This window comes from Numida meleagris, unplaced genomic scaffold (genome assembly GCF_002078875.1).
Source record: "Numida meleagris isolate 19003 breed g44 Domestic line unplaced genomic scaffold, NumMel1.0 unplaced_Scaffold202, whole genome shotgun sequence".
Classification (NCBI taxonomy): domain Eukaryota; kingdom Metazoa; phylum Chordata; class Aves; order Galliformes; family Numididae; genus Numida; species Numida meleagris.
The window spans coordinates 809821-831641 of NW_018363819.1; the positions used below are offsets into that span (position 1 = coordinate 809821).

Below are 21821 nucleotides of genomic sequence, written 5' to 3' on the forward strand. Positions count from 1 at the left end.
TCTGCTCTGGTTATGGGACATGGAGGCAGAAAGCATAGCAGTAAATGGACCAGAAATTTCAAAATTGGCATCCATTACTACTCACCCTGCCCTCAGGCAAAGTCTATACACAACGGTCCTACATAATGAAGAAAATCACTCGTTAATTCAATGGCTGATGGCTGTATGCTGAGTAACAGGGTCAAATAAAAATGATATATCTTTAAACATAGGTTTATGGTCATCTGTGGAAGACTTACAAAGCTATGTTAGAGAATTAGGTATGAAAGAGGCAATCTATGAGGATGCCTTTGAAAGTCTGGATCTGATTAAATTTTCAGCAGGAATGAGAGATCTCATCCTGCAACAAGCCGCACCACACCAGTATGATACTTTGGTATCCATACTAAACCACTTGATGGCCTTGGAAGCCATAATACAACAGGCTGCCCAACTGACTGGGGATCTGTGGGAGACAGAGTACCTATGGGCAAGGCATAATGTCCAAACTGTGGTGGAGAGGTTGGAGGTCCATGTGGGACCATGACCTCAGGGACCAGCCCCTAAAGGATTCCAATCTGGACCCATTAGGGCCTCAAGAAAGCAAATGTCAATGACCTGATGAGAGCAGGAGTTCAATTTAAAAAATCAACAGACAGCGTAATCAAGGCCCATTACAATTATGGAGGCTATTACCTGACAAACAAAGATTTCAATCCTCCCCTAAAGGGGGAAGGAGTTAGAATCATAGAATGGTTTCCATGAGAAATGTGGAAACTAGAGGATTTCATAGTCCCATCAAAAAAGCGTAAACCTCCTCAGGCAGCCTGGGCGGCCATGGCTGAGCCATCAGAGGAAAAAGACTTGGGAATTGCAGAGCTAATGTCATGACAGGGGAACAGAAACCCTTTGGAACTAGGGCCTGTAGAGGGGACCGGAGGCCCTATGTTAAATTAATGATTCATTGGTCCCAGAAGAATATTCATCAGGTTATGGCACTAGTGGATACCAGATCAGAAACATCGATTACATATGGCAACCCAAATCAATTTTCAGGCAGTAAGGAAGTGACAGGTGGGTTCGGGGGATGTGTAATCCAAACATAGTTGAAACTGGGGGTAGGGTGTCTCCCACCCTGGGAGTACAGGGTGTCTATCATCCCAATTCCAGAGTATATATTGGGAATAGACATTCTGTGGGGTCTGACTCTCCAGACCAGTGTGGGAGAGTTCAAACTAAAAGAAAGATATATTAGCTTCTGGGCGGTGCAGGCAATTTTAAGGGGCCACGCAAAAACTGATCCCATTTGTTTGCCGCAACCACTCCAGATCCCAAATACAAAACAGTATAGACTCCTGAGTGGGCAAGAAGAAATCACCAAGACTGTGCAGAAGCTGGAGAGAGTAGGGATTATAAGACCTGCACACAGCCCATATAACTCCCCCATATGGCCAGTGAGGAAGTTGGATGGTATGTGGTGAATGATGGTAGACTAGAGAGAATTACATAAAGTCACACCACAAATCCATGCAGCTGTACCCAATATCACTTCTCTCATGGATACATAAAGTAGAGAAATAGAAACATATCACTGAGTTATGTACCTAGCAAATGCATTTTTCACCTTTCCAATTGCTAAGGAATCCCAAGACTGGCTCGCATTCATGTGGGAGGGCAGGCAGTGGACTTTTCAAGTCCTGCCTCAGGGGTACGTGCATTCGCCTACCTTTCACCATAACCTGGTGGTGTGTGACTTGGCAAATTGGAACAAACCATCTACCATCAAAATGTACAACTACGTTGATGATTTAATGTCCCCCTTTGGTACCTGATCTAGTGATCCAGCCAAAGGTGTGGTACTGAAGACCAGGACATGCCCTGGTGCAAGCAGAGCTGTTGACTCAAGACAGAAACACGGCCTGTATCTTACCATGGAGGGCAGACCTACCCCCCCCTCGTACCTATTAAACATCTGTACTACTCCCCTTGAGGTTGTTAACTTCACAAGATGACCAGTAGGAGCAACACCACTCCAGCATGCTCCAGGGTCCATGAGGAAACATCGTGACACTTGGTGGTGGACTGTTGAACTTTCTGGAACTGGCAAGCGCAAACCTGAACTGCTGCTGGTCCTGGAACAAGATACACCTCCAGAAGGAACATCAAGTACTGACCCAGCAGAACCACAAAAAGACTGTCAACAACTGCCTTCAGTACCTTAACATCACAATGGGTATTGTATGTGCATCGTGATGTACTTGGGTTGCCAAAACAGCAAGAGCTTACCCTCAACCTGCTGAATCATTAGTTCATGCTGTGAAGGGGTGGAGTGCAGTGGAATTGCCAGATCACAGCATGAACCAATGGTTGAGCACCAGGTGAGAAGATGTGGCTAACCCAGGGAGCTCAGGTTCAAGCAACGCACCTGAGTGACTAGAAAGGGTAGAGCCTGAATCCACCCCTCCACTCTCTCATTTAAGGGTTAGCAGCTGTGAGTGCAGTAGTTCTCTGAATTGAGACTGCACTCTTCTTGAGCTGTCTCTGGTCATTGGATGGAGTGAGCAATTTTTTCTTCTTTTTTATCTGTTCTTGCTCTGTAGTTTTTATATCCTGCTAGAAGGCACTGTTATTGCCTTCTCTTGCTATACAACATCCTTTTGCTTTTTTGGTGTTACAAGGAGAAGCCTCTGGCTATCCTGAAAATGTGTCAGCCAATACCAGTAAATACCTCTAGCTGGTTTGCTGTGGAAGTTTGCAATAGTCCACTTGCTAATAGTCTCCTGGGCTGTCTCCTCATAACTCTAGGAATTGGTCTCTGACTTTTGTGGATTATTTTTCAAGCATAATTTATGCTCGTGGCACTTTTCCCAATTCCTCCCATTCAAATGCTTATAATTTGAGTCTTTATCTGTGATGGCATCCATTCCCCAGTGTGTGGTCTGCTATTTTTCTTATCGTTGGTTAGGGAGCTATCACCTGGTTGTTAGGATTTATCCACCATCCTGCTTCATTTTTCTTAGCTTTTAGCAAGGAAGCTAATTTCGCATCTTCTGTCTGGTACTTAGGAGTTTCATTGATCAATCCATTCTTGGTATTTCTGGGTTACCAACTGGAGGAAAACCCCTTTGCTGCATTCTTAGCTGCCTTGTCCACACAGTTGTTACCTACACTGATTGCATTCTTGTTTGATTGATGGGCTTTACTATGTGTTGTAGCTACTTCTTTTGGTAATTGCTCCTTTTCTAACAATTCCATTATTGTTCCTCCATATTTTCAGGGTTTTTGCTGGGAGCTTAGTAGCCTGCGTTCTTTCCAAATGGTGCCATGTTTGTGCACAACCCCAAACAAATTTTGAGTCTGTCCAAATATTGGCCCTTTTTCCTTTTGACAAGCCCAATGTCCTTAACAAACCTATGAGTTCTGCCTTCTGTGCTGAAGTAGTAGGTGCTAGAGTTCCAGCCTCTATTACTTCGTCTCTAGTTGTTACAGCATACTTGGCCTTCCTAATGCTGTCTTGCATGACACTACTACTGTTTATAAATAATTCCGTATCTGGACTTTTGAGGGGAGAGCCTTTCAAATCACCCTGCTAGAGTATACATGTTCAATGGTTTGAAGGCAGTCTTGCTTGATTTCCCCTTCTTCTGTGGTAGTGTTTAAGAAAACGATTAGATTTAGTATATTGGTCACTTTTAATTCTACATCCTCCTGCTCTGCTCCACCAGGACTGCTTGGTATTTTATGGTCCTTCTTGGAGATAACCAATAACTGTCCTTTTAATTCAGTACTGCAGCAACCATATGGGGTACATACACAGTTATTCTATTTCCTGAAGCCAATTTCCTGGCTTCCTCTTTAAGCAAGATTGTGACTGCTACAGCCCTGAAACACCACCCCTTGCTTGTGTTATCAAATTGTTTTGAGAAATACTCAGTGGGTCTCTTCCACAGGCCTAAATGCCGTGTTAGGACTCCCAAACCTAAGTTAAGTTTCATGTGCACATATAGTTCAAAAGGTTTGTCCAAGTCCAGTAAGCCCAGAGCAGGGTCTTTCATTAATGTCAGCTTGAGGTCTGTAAAGAACTTTCTGCATTTTGGAGTCCATACCAGATTTTTCCATTTCTCCTTTTAAGGCCTTGTACAGTGGTTTGGCAAGCAGCCCATAGTCATCAATCCACAGAATGCACCACCCTGTCATTCCCAAGAAGGCTCTCAGTTCCTTTCTTGGCCTTGGTATCCACCAAATTGCTTCTTTTCTTTTTGATTCACAAGCTTCTGTCTCCCTGGGTAACAGTACACCCGAGGTACAATACTTATGCTATTTGGGCTTTATTTTTGGAAACCTTATATCTAGCTCCTCCCAATGAATTCAACAAACTTATCGTCAGTTTTATACGCTCTTGCTTTGTGGATGAGGCTATCAGAATGCCCTCCACATACTGCAGGAGGGTTACTTCTTCACGTTCCCCTTGCCAGATTTCCAGTTCTTTCATGAATTGATTCCCAAAAATGGTTGTCAAACCCTTGAGGCAGTATATCCACATTAACTGGGCCTTTCATCCCATTTTAGGATTTTCCCATTTGAAGGCAAACAGCTTCTAGCTGCTCTCCTCCACTGGGATGCAAAAGATACTTATCTTTTAGGTCCACTACAGTGAACCACTCATCTGGTCCCTTAATAGCTGTGGGAAGGTTATATGGGTTAGCAACCACCAGGTGAATATCCTGTATGATTAAATTTATCTCTGTCAAATCTGGTAGCAATCAATATTCTTCCAAATGAAGTTTATTCACTGCAAGGATCGGATTGTTCAATTCTGATTGATGCTGAGTTAGTAGTCATTTTTCATGAAATTCTCTATCAGGGACTCTAATCCTTCTCTAGCTTCTTGTTTTAAAGGATATATTTTTTTATTTTGCCTGCTTTGCTCCCAGCTTCAGCTGGATAGTTACTGGTTCAGCTTGTTCCAACTGTCCAGGTGTCCCTGATGCCCAGACCCATGGGATCACTGCATTTTCCACTTCTTCTGGTACTGTCTGGTCGGGAGAGGATGATTTGTGTAACATGAAAATTTGAGCCTCCACAGCTTTATTTTCTGGAATATGCACTTGAATTTGTCCTTTACCAAATGTAATTTGGGCCTGCAGTTTGTTTAAAGTATCTCTCTCCATTAACAGCACCGGGAAATCAGGCATATATAGAAATTGATGTGTATACATTATTTCCCAATTTTAAATATTTGGAAGAATGGCCATACTTCAGCTTTACTGGTGGCTCCAATTATTGATGTTGTCTGATTGCTTAACTGTCCCCTTTGTGTATTTATAACCAAATATGTTACACCTGTACCTATGAGAAATTTTACATCTTCATTCCCCAGCCTTATTGTAACCAGGGGCTTAGCTGGGATGCCTTCCCTTGATCTCCCCAAGTCTGTATTTATTTCCATTATATTGCCTGAGTGAAGTCTGGTTCAGGTTCCCTGGATCCCTTTTGCTGTCTTCTTTGTGGGTAATTCCACTCCCAGTACCCAAAACCAGAGCACTGTCAGCACTGATCATGTCTTAGCTTAGAAATGTCTGGTCTCGCACCTTCTCTTCTTAGTACTGACATCCCTGTTACATCTCGATATCCTTGTTCTCTCCTCATCATCGCTCTTTTGGTACCCGGTGCTACGGCCAATGCCAATAATTTCCTGTTTCTGTCCTTCTCCTTTCTTTCTTTTGCTTTCTCAACCTCTTCCCTGTTATTATACACTTTCCAGGTGCCTTCTACCAATGTATTTAAGGATCGAGGGTCCTCTTCTTCCATTTTTTGCAATTTGCACTTAATATCTGGATTAGCCTGCCTAATGAAAATATAAGCCAATTGCATAGCTCCCCTTCCTGCTCCAGATCAGTATATTTTCTTGCAACTGACAATAATCTATTAAAATAGGTGGTGAGGCTTTCATCTTTTCCCTACATCACTTGGTAGAATTTTGATAATTTTTCTGCTTTTGGAAATGCTTACTTCATTCCAAACAATATTGGTCTCTGATAACTGATCAGTAATTCTCTATGTCTTGGGAGGTCTGGCTCCCATCCCAGGTCCTGAGATGGAAAATAGTTGTTTACTGTTCTCTGCTGACCTCCTTGCACATGCGCTCTCTCTTCCCCTTCTCTTGCCTTAGCCAGCACTGCATTTGTCTCTTTCTGAGTTAATACATTGTTCAGTACTACCTGTATATCACTCCAGTCTGGATCTTGTGTTCTAATAAGTCTTAGGCTGTTCTTTCTCTAACGTTGACACCAAGGGGTCATTAGACAGGAGCCTGCAGTCCTTACAGGCGTTAGTATTATTTCTAAACTCAAAAAACATTTCCACATAAGGCATTTCATCTCCTTTGCTTTCCCATCTGCAAAACAACATCAACTGCAACGTGGTATTATAATTAAGTGATCTGTTTGGCCATTTTTCCTCACCTTCTATATCAGCCACCAACTATTACAATATTCAATCAACTTTTTCTTCATGAGCAGATCCCCTCCAAACTTTCTCCAGTGCTTTAAAATACATTCCAATAGTGAACAATTAGGGACTTTGACAACTGACTGCCCCTCTGCCCATGTCTGGAGTGTGCAAATTATCTTCACACACTGTAAAGCAAAATCACAAACACACCACGGCTACAAGAGTAAAGAACAGATGACTTGGCACTGTTACAGTAATACTCACATATGTGCACTCACATAAATTCACAGTACAACACAACTGCAGGTAACTACCAGTGAACGCTGCAGTTACTCTCAGGGGACTCGATCACCCTTTCACTGCTATTTGTTCAGAGATACAGAATCCTGGGGGCCCTGAATCCCACCTCTACCTTGACCCAGAGCCTTGAATCCCAGTGGTCATGCTACTCTCAGGGCAACTCCTTAATAGCATGTGGCTGGTGCTACCTGTCTCAGGATCTCTTCAGGATCCCTTGCTCTCTGTACACGATACGGACTTCTGTCATGTTGTGCCAGAGGCAATAATAAAGAAAAGAATACCTTACTGTTTTCCAGGGGATGTGGGGCCAGATCTGTTGGAGCTGGGGCTTGGGGGAGCCTCCCAAGAATCACTTGATGTGCACTGGATGTCTCTCCGCTCTGTCGTTCCATGAGATCTCAGGCATAGTCCTTATACTAAGATGTATTGATCCCTATTGATAAACTAGCCTGTATCAGTACATTAGGAAAATTTATGTGAGGAATGCTTTAAAAATGGATAATGTTCTGCAAATCATCAAAATTGTGACTTTCGTAAAGTCCAAAGCATTGACTCATTGCTGATTCCAGGAGTTTCTTAAAAGTACGGATGCTTAAAAATATGGATGTCCCCATTATGATAAGGGGGACAATTGTCACATCCCAACCAAAGGGGGAGGGAGGAGTGATGAGATTTGCAAATCCTCCCAGTTAGATTAAGATGAAATGACACTCAAGGTCTGTATGTAAGAAGAAGAAAGTATCAATTTTAATAGGTGAATTCTATAAAACAGTTATGTTACATGTGTTAGCCTTCTCACAATTATATATGCATAGGATGTGCGGCTTTATAGGAAATTCAAGTAAGCCTTGTATTACTTAAAAGCTTTGAGAGAGAGAGAGAGAGAGAGAGAGACATCACCAATCCTGGGTACAACATCAGGCCTGCCAATGGGGGTTTTCTCAATGGGATAGAATGAAGACCAAAAGGGAAAGGCCTCCTCTCCTCACCCCACCAGCCCCTCTTAATAGTTGTAGTTGGCTCCAGTTCCAGAATTGGTTGAGACACCGGACACCAGCCAAATCTTGGCTGGGACACCAGACACCATCCAAATCAAAGGAAGTGACACCAGGCCCCCAAAGGTGACTTAACCATTTCTCAGGTATTGTTCTGGACTCTTCCAGGAGTGGCTGAGACAACAGTAAATTAAGAGTAGGGACACCTGGCTCCTCTCTGCTGCTTAATTGTCTCTCAGGGTATTGTCTTGTGCCTTACATTTACAGTCACTTGGGGCTCATCCCTTACAGACACCATTTACATTTCTGAAGTAAGGTGGTTAAGCTGGGTAAAATGCTGAAAAGATTTTATGATGTGTGAAATGAAATCAAGTCATTTATGGAATCAAAAGAAAAATTCATGGCAGAACTTGAAGATGAAAACTGCCTCACAGGTTTAGCATTTTTTTTCTGGATTTGGCTACTCATTTAAATGAGTTAAACATCTATCTTCAAAGTGAAAATCAGCTGAACTGTTTTCAAACAAATGTTTCAAACAATAACAGCATTAAAAATGAAACTTAAATTATGGCAAGTTCACGTTATAGTAAATAATTTTATGTATTTTGATATGTTGGCTAAACACAGTCCTGTAAACAGCGAAAATCAGGCAGCCTTGCTTTCCATTTTGATAAATTTGAGAAGATTTGAGAAGGTTTCAAGATTTCTGAAAAAATCATCATTTTTTTGGTATGTTTCCAACTCAGTTTTCAGTTGGCATAAATACATTACCTATGAATTTTTTAAGTGGAATGTACAGAATTGCAATCAGACATTCAACTCAAAGAAAAGATTGATCATGTCTCTTTACTAGACTTACATAAGACCTGTCTTACCAGAGGAAGATATCCCTCATTTCACAATCATGCCTTATTCGTGTCATTGCTTTTTGGCAGTATGTACATTTATGAACAACTTTTTGGCAGTATGTACATTTATGAACAACTGTTGTTAAGGATGAAGCACAGTAAGAATAACAGTTCATCAAAAATCTATGATGAACTCCTTGAGAACTCTAGGAATTGCAACCACTTGATGTATTAATTTCACAAAACCTAGGTCAAATGTCCCACTAGGTTTGTTTTCTACTTTTGGTAGATGTTACTGTTCTCACGTAAACTGGGAGAGTTCTCTCCACTGTAATTGCAAGCTGAAAGGCTTTTTTTGGTGAGTAGATCTGAACTATGTTGCCTCATTTATTGATGTATCTTTTGCAATAAATTACACAGTAGACACATTTCACAGCTGTGTTTTAGGCACAGAGGGGTTATCATGTACTTCATTTCCTCTGGCAAATTATCCAAGAGAATGGGGGAGGTGTACGTTAGAGGTCCTCATACAATACAGCTGTTGGGGTCACACTGCATTCAGTGTGATGCTGATTTCCCTTTGTGGCTTCGAACAAATTTCTAGTTGCATAATTATTTCTGTAGTTGATATGAAATGGAGACTGCAGTAACAGTACTTTACAAGGCTGTAATGAACCTGAAGTACAGCAGATCATAGAAATCGTAGAATTGCTCAGGTTGGAAAAGACCTTCAAGATCATCAAGTCTGAACTGATATAGCAGGGTTGCTGCTGCAAATTTGAGGATGTTTTTTACTGAGGAACTTGTTAAGCAACTTTTCTATGTCTTGGGAGCTTAGGCAGAAATGAGCTGTGGTTGTAACTGTGGTTTCTGTCAGCTGCTCTATCACTTAAATTTTAATTCTATTTTATAAACTAAGCAGTGAGTCACAAATGACCTTGTCCTTATAGTGAAGAAATGCCCAACCATAAGCCTGAAATGCAGTGTCCAAAGTGCATGTTAATTAATTCAGCAGCTTAGTATATGTTGTGTCAGACTTGCAAAGAGATTTTCCTCAAACTCGCAAATTCTAATTCAGTCCATGTTCATTACAGTGATCACTGCCATTAATATTTGTAAAAAACAAGAAGTACTTTTCCTACAATATGTGGTAGAATATTGCTTAACTTTCCAAGATCCCTGAAGGTCAGCTATATGTATACATGTATGTATACATACAGAAAAACTCATAGCCAGCAGTATTTTATTGTAATGGACATGAAAACTATACATTTTTTGTTCCTTCTGTAAATATTGCGCGCACTAAAATGACATGCATTTCTTTGTGTTTCGTATATTTTCCCTCTGAAAACTATATAGTAGATCAGCCTTCTTCATTTTAGGTCTTGTCCTTGAAGAGTTCATGATTAAGTAATGTGTTCTGCCATAACTCGTTGTTCATGTAATAGCATAGTAAACAAAGTTTCAGACAAATTATATTGAAGCTCTTGTTCAGGCATGTTCAACCTGCTGCCTGTGATGCATGCAACCCAGAGTGACTTGTAATACGGTCCATCCTCTCCCTGTAATTTAAAGGTGGTGGCTCTTCCCCACGGAGTGGCCCTGGGCAAGTGCCAGCAAGAACCAAACTGTCAGTGTTTAACAATGTCAAATGAAACCAGGTCATGACAAAGGCAGTGTTGTGCAGTGCTGATTAAAGTTATGGCTGGATCATGTCCAGCTTGCCATCCACCAGTACTCCCAAATCTTTTTTGGCAGAGCTGTTCTCAATCCTTTCATCCCCCAGCTTGTATTGGTAGTGGGGTTGCCTCAACCCAGGTGCAAGATTTTGCACTTAGCTTTGTTGAACCCCACAAGGTTCTCCTGTGCTCACTGCTCAAGCCTGTCTAGGTCTCTCTGGATGGCATCCCATCCACTGAGCGTGTCGACCACACTCCACAGCTTAGGGTTTCAAGACTGCCAAAAAAAACCCATCAATTCACGTTTTGCAAGGTCATTTTCAGTTGATATAAATGCATGACTTGCAAATTTTCAAATTGAATGTATAGAGTTGCAATCAGATATTCAACTCTAAAATCCGGACTTCCATAATCCCCGTGTTAACAGAGAAAAATACCCTTTGCTTCAAAATCACACCTTATTCATGTCATCACTTTTTGCAGTACACATATTTTGCACCATTATTGTCAAGGATAAAGTACGGGAAGAGTAAAATTTCATCAAAATTCTCTAATTTTAGCACCTTGAGACCTCACTAAGAATTGCAGCTACTGCTATCAAAGCAGACTGGTATGTTAGTTTCACAAAAACAAGGTCAAATATCCCATTGGTTTTATGCTTTTTTTTTCCTCTCTCTCTCCTTTTTTTTTTTTTTTTTTTTTTTTTAGTATTTTAAGAAAAATATTTAAAATTGTTTTGTTACTTATGTATTAGTGATACTGTATATTTTAGGAGGGCTTCTCCAAAAGTAATGCCTCCTGCTTTATTTTGTTGACCCGTAATCTGACATCACAGGCGGATATTGGTGGTATGGCAGTGAAGGTTGAACCTTCCCACTAATATTCCATTACATTTTGTTGCCGTGGAACAGACAGAAACAGAGGAGTAGTCTGACAAAATGGCGTCTGACACAAAAGTGCATATGAAGCAAAGGTGTCATTGAATACCTCCATGCAGAAAAAATTGAACCCAGTGACATTCTCTGACACTCGCTGAATGCTTATGGCAACTGAACATTGAATGTGAGCCCAGTGATGCAGTGGGTGGTATGTTTCAGAGGTAGAGACAGAGGGTCACCTTTGCTGGCACAGGTTGTTATGAGCGGGGCATGCAGGCTCCTGTTCATTGCTGGTGAAAGTACGTATCTAATGGTGTTTACTACGTTGAAAAACAGTGTTTTGTAGCTGAGAACTTGCTCTATCAATTTGTTTCATTGTGCTCTTTGTAGTTTCCATGGAAATATTAGGAGGCATTACTTTTGGAGCAACTGACGTATCTGTGCCCAAGAGATTTTCTATTCATTAAATGTGGCCCAAGCAAGCCATAACGTTGAACACCCATGCTCTAGTTCTTGAGACAGATCACTGCATAGAGCAGAGTGACACAGCAATGCTGTTGTCACCTCTAAGTAGCAGAATGGACTCTATCTGGAAGATACAGTACATGAAAGAATATTTGCAAAGCAGATGTTTGCAAAGCATTTCAGTGTTTGGATTCAATAGTGCCAATTCCACCTGCTCTGGCCTCCTGTGTTTTTCTGTGCCCTGCCCAGTGCCTTTCTCATGTCTCTGATTCTCTCTGCCACAGAGAAGGGAAATTATGAGGAGGCTGACAGCATCAGATACTCAGTGTTCATTCTTCATTTTATTAGGTATATCTTTTTCTGCATATCCTTACTGATGGTGCTGTTGTATACATATGATTAAGTTTTTGCAGGATTACTATTTCCATCCACATAGTGTTTTCTCTACTTTTTTTTGTCTAATACATGACAGTTACAGGACTGGCTCCTGTAGCCATGACATAGAGAATCCTTTCCCACTAAACTGACATTTCCAAAAAATAACTAAGTAATCATTAAAATACAGCTTAGGAGTGGTGGAAGGCAAAGCTTATTAGAAGCTTCTGGCTTGGTAAAATTCCAATGCTAGTAACCTTTCTATCTTTATAATACAGTACACGGTGTCGGACTGTATTTCCCTGCCTGTTCTATGATTGCTTAATCCATTAGCTTCTATTGCTCACTGGAGATAGATATTAGGTATATAAACTACTGTTAGAATCTACAGTTACTCTTTACTCTTACATTTTCTTGCTTTACCTCTAGGAAATAAGCAATAATTTGTAGTTGTGCATTTGGGGGTTCTTCATTTTTTGGACAGCTGTTGATTTGAATCCAAGGGTGGAGATCTGCAATTATTTCAAAGGATGCTAGAACATATTTATTATTCTCAACCCAACTGTGTAAATCTATCAGAATGCCCATTATTTAGTGGTATGAGTGTAAACTATAATTTATGATGTTGTTACAATACCATCAAAAAAGCAAATTTATCATTTTTTTTTCTTCCCCACATTCATTTCCTTATGTTTTGTGGTGTATTGTTTTCTTTTGGCTGAATTCTATATGGAAAATGAACAGCAAATCTGATTGCTTAGGAAGTTTAAGTGTGGCTGTGAGAACACTCATCTTGGCAGAAGGTACTTTAGTAAAGGAATAGTAAGATACAGACACAAACCTACTTAGAGACGCTGAATGAAAAAGGCTCAGAGGCATTCCACCATATTTGTAGGTTCATAGCTGATTATAAAACTGAAGATTTCTTTTAAATTTGATGGTTAAACATCAGGAGGTAATTATCTTAAGGTTTAGATTATTATTTGAAGTTCATTCAGACTCTTACACTCTTAAATTCTAAAAAAATCTGACTGGATATCATGCAAGCATCGTCTTTTGTGTGTGTGAATGGCCATTTGGTACTTTCTGCCTTTACTTCAGCTGGAAACGCTGTAAGTAGAGTCCTTCTCATTATATGAAATATAAAATTATTATTTCAGCATTTCTCATTTTAGACTGAGTGGAGATTACTACTGTTCTGCTTATGAAGAAGCAAAATTTCTTCTGGTAGATTTTTGGCAATACCAGGCAAATATTCACAGGAAGGCCAATAGCCATATATATATATATATAAAAACAAAAAAACTGGCACACTCACTCCACTGAAAACAAGACTCTACCCACAAAGCACTTCCTCACAGAATGCAGCCTAGTGGCTGGCCCTTATATGAGCAAAGGGTGGCTCCACCCTGGGTCCACCTGTACTAGTCACGTGGAGAGTACAGGTGCAAACAATTTGCCTGCTCTCCCTAGGCTAGCCACACCCCTTCACCAGGAGCTCAATCAGTCCCGAGTTCAAGCCATGACCTAACAGTTCCCCTGCAGATATGGATTCCCATATAGTCTGAATTGTAATTTATTGTGTGACTATGCCTAAGGAAATTTCTTGTGTGAAACTTTAAATAAATAAAAAGACTCTTAAAATGTTATTTACTGAAATATGCTAAGTAATTTGTAGCACTCTGGAACACTGCTTCTAAATTCTTAATTAGGATTGTAAATTAGCTGAAGTGAGTGTCCCTGGAGTATTTATTTCCTGATTTACATCACGATTCATTTATGAAGGGAGGGAAATTCACCATATTTTCTGAATACTCAGTGGACTCAAAATAACAGAAATTAACTCATATTGTAGGTACTCTGCTGTTTGACAGCAATAACTTTCCATAATTGTATTACCAATCATGAGGCTGATTTCTGTAAAGTGGGATTGTGCAATTGTGCTGTTTGTTTCTTTCTTTGTTGCGGTTTGTTTTCCTTATAATTCCTGGTCCATCTCATTAAGAAATGACAGAATATCACTGACTGCATGTGTGCAGGAAGTCTCAGGAGTGGTCTCTCCATGAGATCTGATAGGAGACATTCTCTTACTGGAGCTGCCAGTGGTCTTCAAAACCTTGTCTTGAATAACTTCATATACTGTACTCAGCATTTTGAGAACTGTTCAGGCTTTCTTGAAAGAACAGTTTTTCTTTGGAAAATGCTTATTTGTGGCGGCTGTTAATAATATGATGTACTGGGTTCCTTGATCTCATTGTTAATAAGAATTTGGAGGAAGGAATTCTATTTTCTTTTTTGTGTGTGTGTTTGTAAGCCAGTCATCTCTACAGTTTTTTTTCCATGCAGGGAGGTTGAGGAAGTAGGAGAAAGAATTTACTGCTCCACTTTGAGTGCAATGTCCTGCGTGATAGGTGACTGTGTACTCTGAGTAAATTCAGATGCATATTTAAATAGCTTAAGCATGTGATTCATGAAATACTGTTCTGTTAAGGTGTATGTATGCACTAGCATCCCTGATAATAAATATCCATTGCCCATGTTCTTGGTTATACATAGTTAAATGCATACGTTTTCCCACAGGTAAATAACTCACAAAATAAAATGTTCGCAGTTTTTAATAAAAATCATGTGGTTCATTTTTCTATCTGTTTAAGCAGAGAGAACGTATTTGTACTCTGCAAATTGGAATATTGTTCTAGAATATTGAAAATAAATTTTTAAGACAATTGTGTTATGGCTTATAATGGGAGATGGGTTCAAAGAGCATTTAAGTGTTTTTAATGATCTTTGAATGTGAATATTTTCAACAACATAACAAATGACCAAGTAGTTAGGTTAGTTCCTTAATTAAACTTACAGTAATTTTCCTGAGCATATCAGTGGAAAATATGTCTTTTTATGAATTAAGATGTTCAGACTATACTTAGTTTTTGTTCTTCATACTGGCCTACTAAACTAAGCAGAGACTCAAGGCTACAATAATTTTTGAACTTACAGATGACAAACCTCGTGATCTGGCTTCCAGTGAATATACCTTTTCTGAGTACCAGAGAGAACATTGGTTTGTTAGTTGGTGAGCATGGTCATCTTATAAACAGGGACACAGACAAAGCAGAGACATTTAAGGCCTTCTTTGCCTCTGTCTTCAACACTGGAAATGGGCTCTGGCACCCCAGGTGCCCTGAGTTGCAAGACTGTGACTGCGGTAATGATCAATTCCCAGAAAACCCCAAACTTGTGTGGGATATGCTGCTTCACCTGGATGCATATAAGTCCATGGGACCCATTGGAATTCATCGCAGAGTACTTGGAGAGCAAGCTGATGTTATTGTGAGACCTCTCTCAATTATTTTTCAATGATCTTGGGAATCTGGAGAGGTCCCAGTTTACTGGAAGCTGGCAAACGTCGTTCCAATTCTCATGACAGTGCAAGAAATAAGACCCTGTTAATTACAGGCCTGTCAATCTCACTTCAGTGACTGGTAAAATTATGGAGAAAATTATGCTGGAAGTTCATGAAAAATGCCTGAAGAACAATGTTGTCATTGGTCATAGTCTACACAGGTTAATGAGGGGAAGATCCTGTTTAACTAACTTAATTTTCTTTTATGACCTAGTTGACCAAGGGAAGCCAGTTGATGTTATCTTTTTAGATTTCAGTAAAGCTTTTGGTACTGTTTCTCAACAGTATCCTTCTGTACAAAATGTCTAGCATACAGCTAGACAAAAACAATGTGATGTGTGAGTAACTGGGTGATGGGCTGGGCCCAGAGGGGATTACATCAGGCTGACGGACAGTCACTAGTGGAGTTCCCCAGGGCTCTATTTTAGGGCCAACTGGTCTTTAATATTTTCATAAATGACATGGATGTAGGACGTTTTGAATTTGCTGACAATACTGAAATGGGTGGAACTGAGGGGAGACTTCAGTGCAGCCTACAGCCTCCTCATGAGGGGGAGTGGAGGTGCAGGCACTGATCTCCTTTCTCTGGTGACCGGTGATAGAAACCAAGGGAATGGTATGGAGCTATGACAAGAGGAAGTTCAGGTTGCATATCAGGACAAGGTTCTTCACTGAGGGGGTGATCAGGCACTGGAACAGCCTCCTCAGGGAAGTGGTCATGACACCGAGCTTGCCAGGGTTTAAGAAGTGTCTGAACAATGCTCTCAGTTATGTGGTCTGATTTTTGGATGGTCCTGTGTTGAGCTAGATGTTTGACATGATGATCCTTATGGGTCCCTTCCAACTTGGGTTATTCTATGATTCTATGAATATGTAGCTAGCCTGAAATAAATTAAAATGTGGCTCAGCACAGAGAATAATAACCTTCCCATACTTCTTTATAGTCTGAGGGGTAAAGTACTGGGGCTTATATTACTGTACTGTTCCCCAGTTACTTGTTCTGGAAATAAATAGAAAATGACATATCTACTTTCCTTTCACAAAGTCTGTAATTTGTATGCATTTGTGTTGAAGTACCTACAGGCAGAGGCCAGGACTTCTTTGTCATAGTTGCTTTTAATTTGAAAAATAAAAACAAGTTCTTATTCTAGCTAGCTTTACAATTTGAATTAAGGGAGTTACTTAAAACATAATGGAATTAAGCATAGGTAAGTTGATTTTGCATTAAGTATTTATTAACATCCACCTCCTCTTAAAAAATAATAACAAAAAAACCTTTTGCAAAACAATCAACTACAGAACACATATGCCATTGTAATTAGAACTCAGTTGTTCCCTTCTAAAGCAGTTGTTACGCAGTTCCACGTGGAGGATTTTTTTGTTAAAATGTGAGATTTCAATATGTGAGTGAATTAAGCTTTCCTGTCAGACATGTAGTTCTAAGATAGGTGAGTTTTTTCTTACTTACGTTCTCACAGTTCCATGGGAAAAGTAGCTAACTTCTTTGTTTTGATAGAAAGTGCAAAGGGAAAGTTATGAGGAATTCAAACTATTAAGATAACATTTATGTTCTATTTTGATTCAGTCTTTCAATACAACATATCTCTAATTATTTTTATATGACCTTTTGGTACCATTTAACCATATTTTTCTGGCTATGTTTGGATATGAAATGCAAAATCAATGGGAAATATTTTGGTTATACCTTCTAACATTATGAAAAAAAATGAACAACTCTTGAAGGAGTAGTGAACTTTCTGTAGGACCTTATAATTTGTACTCTGCACAGGCAGATAGGCAAACTGAGGTGGCAGCAAAGAGCTGAAGTAACGTTAGTGGGACAGCTTGCTCACCAGAACATGGCACAGAGCAGGGCTGGAGCAGAGCCTGACTCACTCTGGAGCCCTGTCTAGTGTCTGTGCTAGACTGACTTCTCTGGGCAACTCAATGCTACCTCTGGCATCTCAGCATTGTAGTCTGTTGATCCTTGTAGACATGCCCTCAGATGTATTTTTTTCTTCAGGTCCTCTGGGGCTGTCTCTCCCACACTCAGCTAGACAGCTTTAGATTCTAATTTAGTCCAAGGAAAAAGAGAATGAATGCTATGGGGTTGTATGGAAGAATGGCACTATTAAAATAACAAGCAGCTAGTATTTGTGTTTTATTTTAAGCTTATTTCCTGTTTTTGCCTGTGGCCGCTGACCTTCTCACAAAAGCTTCCTTCCTCATTGCTTTGCTTAAAATATACATACATTGTTTATGTATGCATCTGTGTGACAGAACATCTAAGAGTGGACTTGTGAGGTCATTCTGGTATCAACTCAAACTCTCCAAGAACGAGAACTGTAATGATGTTGCACAAGGAGCTTTCTGTTGAAGCCTTTTCTCCTTCTGTGAACAGAGCTCTAAGAACATTACTCTGTAGCCGGTATTCTGAACCCATTCTCTTGTAGTATGGACGGGCAGACATTTCTTCTGAGAGACAGGCTGGAGACAGTTTTCAGACTTCACCCAGGCTCTGAATATCTCTCCTTTACTACTTCATAGCAAAGAACTGGGTCTGCATTTGTCCCCTGTGGTATATAGTGAAAGAAGGAGTCATTAAAAGAAGTTTATTTCCATTTGAAGTGAGTTTGAGTCACACAGAAATAAAAGATATGTATAAAAATGCAAGAGACAATAATTAATCTTCCTATTTGTTCCCCTATTCATGAACTGACCAGAAATTTTGTCATCTTAATTTCTGATCTCCTTCTCCGTAATTCATTCACTTCCTGAGTTTCTTTGGCTTATGATAACACCACAAAACACTCCTGATTACTCATTCAGGCTTATTGTTCATTTGTATTATTATTTATTTTTTTCTCTCTTATTTTTTTCTGAGTGGTTGCCTTTTCTGATCCCTGGACAAGTAAATGCTAGCACATGCTGTGTTGAAATGAAGTTTTAGTCATTATTAGGGGCTCCCAGTCTTCAGTGAATATTGAGAACATTCATAAATAGGAAATACTTTTTTTTTTTTATTATTTTGTGCATTTATGGGAACTGAGAAGGTTGCCAAAGATTAAGGCTGTCAAAAGCTGACTTTTTTGTGTTTATTTTCCCATTATTTTTTTGCTGCCTAGGGGTGCAAGAGAACTGAAATTTTTACACAGTAATGCATGCTGTGTCTCAGTTCCAGCATTACATCATCACTGTTGCCAAAACCTCATGTCTAATGGTGGATGGGGCATCATTTATCCGTATAATGCTCAAAATGTCTTGTTCATGCATTTGTGTGCATGTCTTTGTATGATACCCTAGATGTCTCTACTGCAGGAGTTCTAACTCTGCAAAACTTAAATGGTGTTAAGAGGTCCTGGTTATAGTATTCAAGAGACAGAGTTCTGACTGCTGTCTGTCCAGGATCTCAGGATTTCACAAGAAATATCTTGGTTGTATGAATTCAAGTCAGTTCTCCATCTGAGTCATTATATTTGATACCTCCAGCTCCTGTTAAAGTTTCTTCAACAGTAGATCCAATTTTGTAGACTACATATAGCACTCTTTTTTTGTTTCTTTGTGTGAAATATACATATGTGTTCAATTGAAACTTCATTTTTTTCTTCTCCTAGGTATTATAATAACTTTACCCAGTGCACAGAACGTGAAGCCAACAGTGCAAGTTGCTTTTGGCCAAACCCCCTTGCAGAGAGCTTTATCACTGGAATTCATAAACAATTCTTTTCAAACTGTACTTTGGACAACGTTCACTGGGAAGATCCACCAGATGAAATTCTCATAACTCTGATCTTTATTCCAGTCATGTTAACATCTGTCATGATAATGCTTGTAGTATGGTGCAGTAAGAGAAGTGATATCCTGGTGTAAGTTGTTCACCATGGCTTTCTTTTTAGCATTTCCTTCTTTCAGAAAACAAAAAACAAAAAACACCTAAGAAAGGAGAATGAAAAAAGAAACTTGATGTAAAAATTTCAGATCTGTAGAAATGAAACCTGTGAGATGCTGTGACAGAGATGATGCTTCTGTGAACAAACAGCTGCTTGCTTCTGCCGGAATTCAGTGCTTCTGAGGTTGCTGGTGCAAAGCTTTTCACATTTTCACATCAAAGCTTTGTCACTGGGTCTCATAATCATAGAATTCATGGGCATTTCTCAGAATTAAGGTAGTCCCCAGGCAGGTGGGCCCCTTCACTGCAAAAAAAGGTAAAGTTACTTTCACATACATAAAGCTGGTTGGTAAACTGTATGTAAGTGTATATATACACAGTGTAGCATTAACTGTGAGGAAGGTGTTATCTCCCGAGTTTCTGTGCAGGACTCTTGAGTTTTTCATCTGTGAACCTTGTAACACAGATGGGAGACCAATGGCAAAGGAGCTGAACATGGATGGGTACCCAAGTGGCAACTTCTTCTGAAAGTCAGTTAAAAACATCATTATCAAGAACTGGAAATATTGTCTTGGCAAAAGGAACGATTAATGTGTCCAGTGCAACACAGGAAAAAGTCATGCTGCATTATGAAATAGCTTAGGAAATGCCTTTGAGCATAATTGGAATTGTGTGGCTTACAGACAAACTCTGGAAAGAATACAGATCTTACTTTAAAGAAAATCTGTGAGAGGAAAATGGTTGATTATAAGTACATGAGGAAAGAAACTTTCATATACCAGACTATATTTCTCTTTTATAATTATTATACTTGATGACTTGAGTTCACTGTATACTCCCTGCTCTCAATTTGTGCAAGTGACATCCTTCAAATAAATATAAAGTTGTGATGTTGTACCTTTTAGAGGGTAATTTTGTACATAATTCGTTTTTCATCCTGTGAAGAGTGTGGGAATTGAAGTATGGATATCAAAGAGGTATGAACATAGCTTGGAACAGACATAGGAGGAAAGAGAAGAAAAATCTACTCAAAAGTCTTATTCTATAAAGCTATCCCTATGTAACAATTTAAATAAACATCATATGCCCAAAATAAAACAAATTCCTTGTTTGTGTTAATAAATATTTATTTTCTTACATTTCACTAAATGCCTTCCAGTCAAAAGCCCTTGCATTATATGTAAATAAAGTCTGTTACAAATAACTGTTCATTTTACTATACAGTATGCAGACAAATAAAATATAGCTTGAATGGCAAAGGAATGTTTTTCTGTATCTATTCTAGTTACATTTTCTCTTTTAGGATTCTGGTCTGCTGTTTAATGACCAGGCCTGAATCAAACTAGAAGCACTCTCTTTTTAAAAAATGTTTATGTGTAGATACATAAATAACAAGTGTAGATAACACTGTTTTGTGAACACATCCTTTCATACCAGGTAAAAACATTGGCTTGTTTTTTTATTACCTTATATGGTATAATGATTCATTTTCTAAGTTCCTATGTGTTTTTCCAAAGATATTCTTTCATTCTCTGGATGCTAACGGAAAACAACTCTTTATAAAAGAAGGGTGAAATATGTTCTAAGGATTTTGTTTTACTTGTCAACTTAACTATTGTTTTCTATATTAAAATGTTTTGGTCCTCAAAAATCTGTGATAAATGAAAAAAATCAAAAATAAAAGAGCATTCATTTGATCCAAAAGATTCATCAGATTCATCAACCCATTTTGTGTGGCCAGAACCAAATAATTTTTCAATTGTTGATATTTTGCATGAAGTTTTTTTCTTGTTTTACTTTAAATTTTACATTTAACACATTTGTTTGGAAACCACAATGCAAAAATTTCTGCTTTTTCAAAAACATATTCTTTTAACTGCTATTGCAGTATTGTCTGCAAGTTCTTGACGCTCGTTTGAAACTAAGTTCATCTGATCAGCTAGTCACATGAAAGGCATGAGCCAGACTGAGGTTGGCCTAGGAAATAAATGGAGAAGAAACTTTCACACTGATGACATCATACTACTAGACGTGCATTATGAGTTTTAAAAAAAATGTAATTTTTAAATGGATTCTGTTCAATTTGAAAAAAAAAATCTAGTGTGAACTTTTCAAAGAGCATAAGAAATGTAAGATTCAAAGATTAGTGGATTTTCTTGCATGTACTGGGATGGGTGGGGTGTAGATCAGTCTTTAATCTTTTTGTGTGTTTGTGTGTCTTCTCTCTATGAAGTAGAATATTGCATTATTTTTGATACATTTGATAGGAGGGCAGATGAAACAGTGTGTGTGAAAAAAATTCACTAATTTAGTGCATTTACCTGTGATAAAGTCTTCAGAAACACTTCTAGTGTATGAATCTACCTTTCCCCAGTAGTCTGCTTTGCCAAGAGAATCATACCTAGGTCTAAGAATCTGGCTCATTTTGTAGTTGTAATTTAATTTTCTGTTACGATTGAATCTCGGAGGAAAATAGGCAGAGGTTAAAGTAGAAAGAAGATCACTGGTCCAGATCCTTTCTAGAATTAGAATAGTGGCTGAAACCAAGTGATGCTTA

The 21821-nt window shown here is 39.1% G+C and overlaps 1 protein-coding gene across 2 annotated transcripts in view; it reads left to right on the forward strand.

Moving 5' to 3' along the window:
* The window catches only part of RAMP3 (receptor activity modifying protein 3), a 70812-nt gene extending 50289 nt beyond the window's left edge, over positions 1-20523 (forward strand). Inside the window, exon 5 of one of the 2 annotated variants that reach the window (XR_002433852.1) lies at positions 18990-19117. Coding sequence is in view for 1 of the 2 variants with exons in the window: in XM_021382277.1 (XP_021237952.1) it covers positions 18990-19245 (256 nt within the window). In the remaining variant the exon portion in view is untranslated. Of the gene's footprint in view, positions 1-18989 lie in introns of both variants that reach the window. The other variant, XM_021382277.1, reaches the window with a different exon arrangement.
* The last annotated feature ends 1298 nt before the right edge of the window (positions 20524-21821 follow it).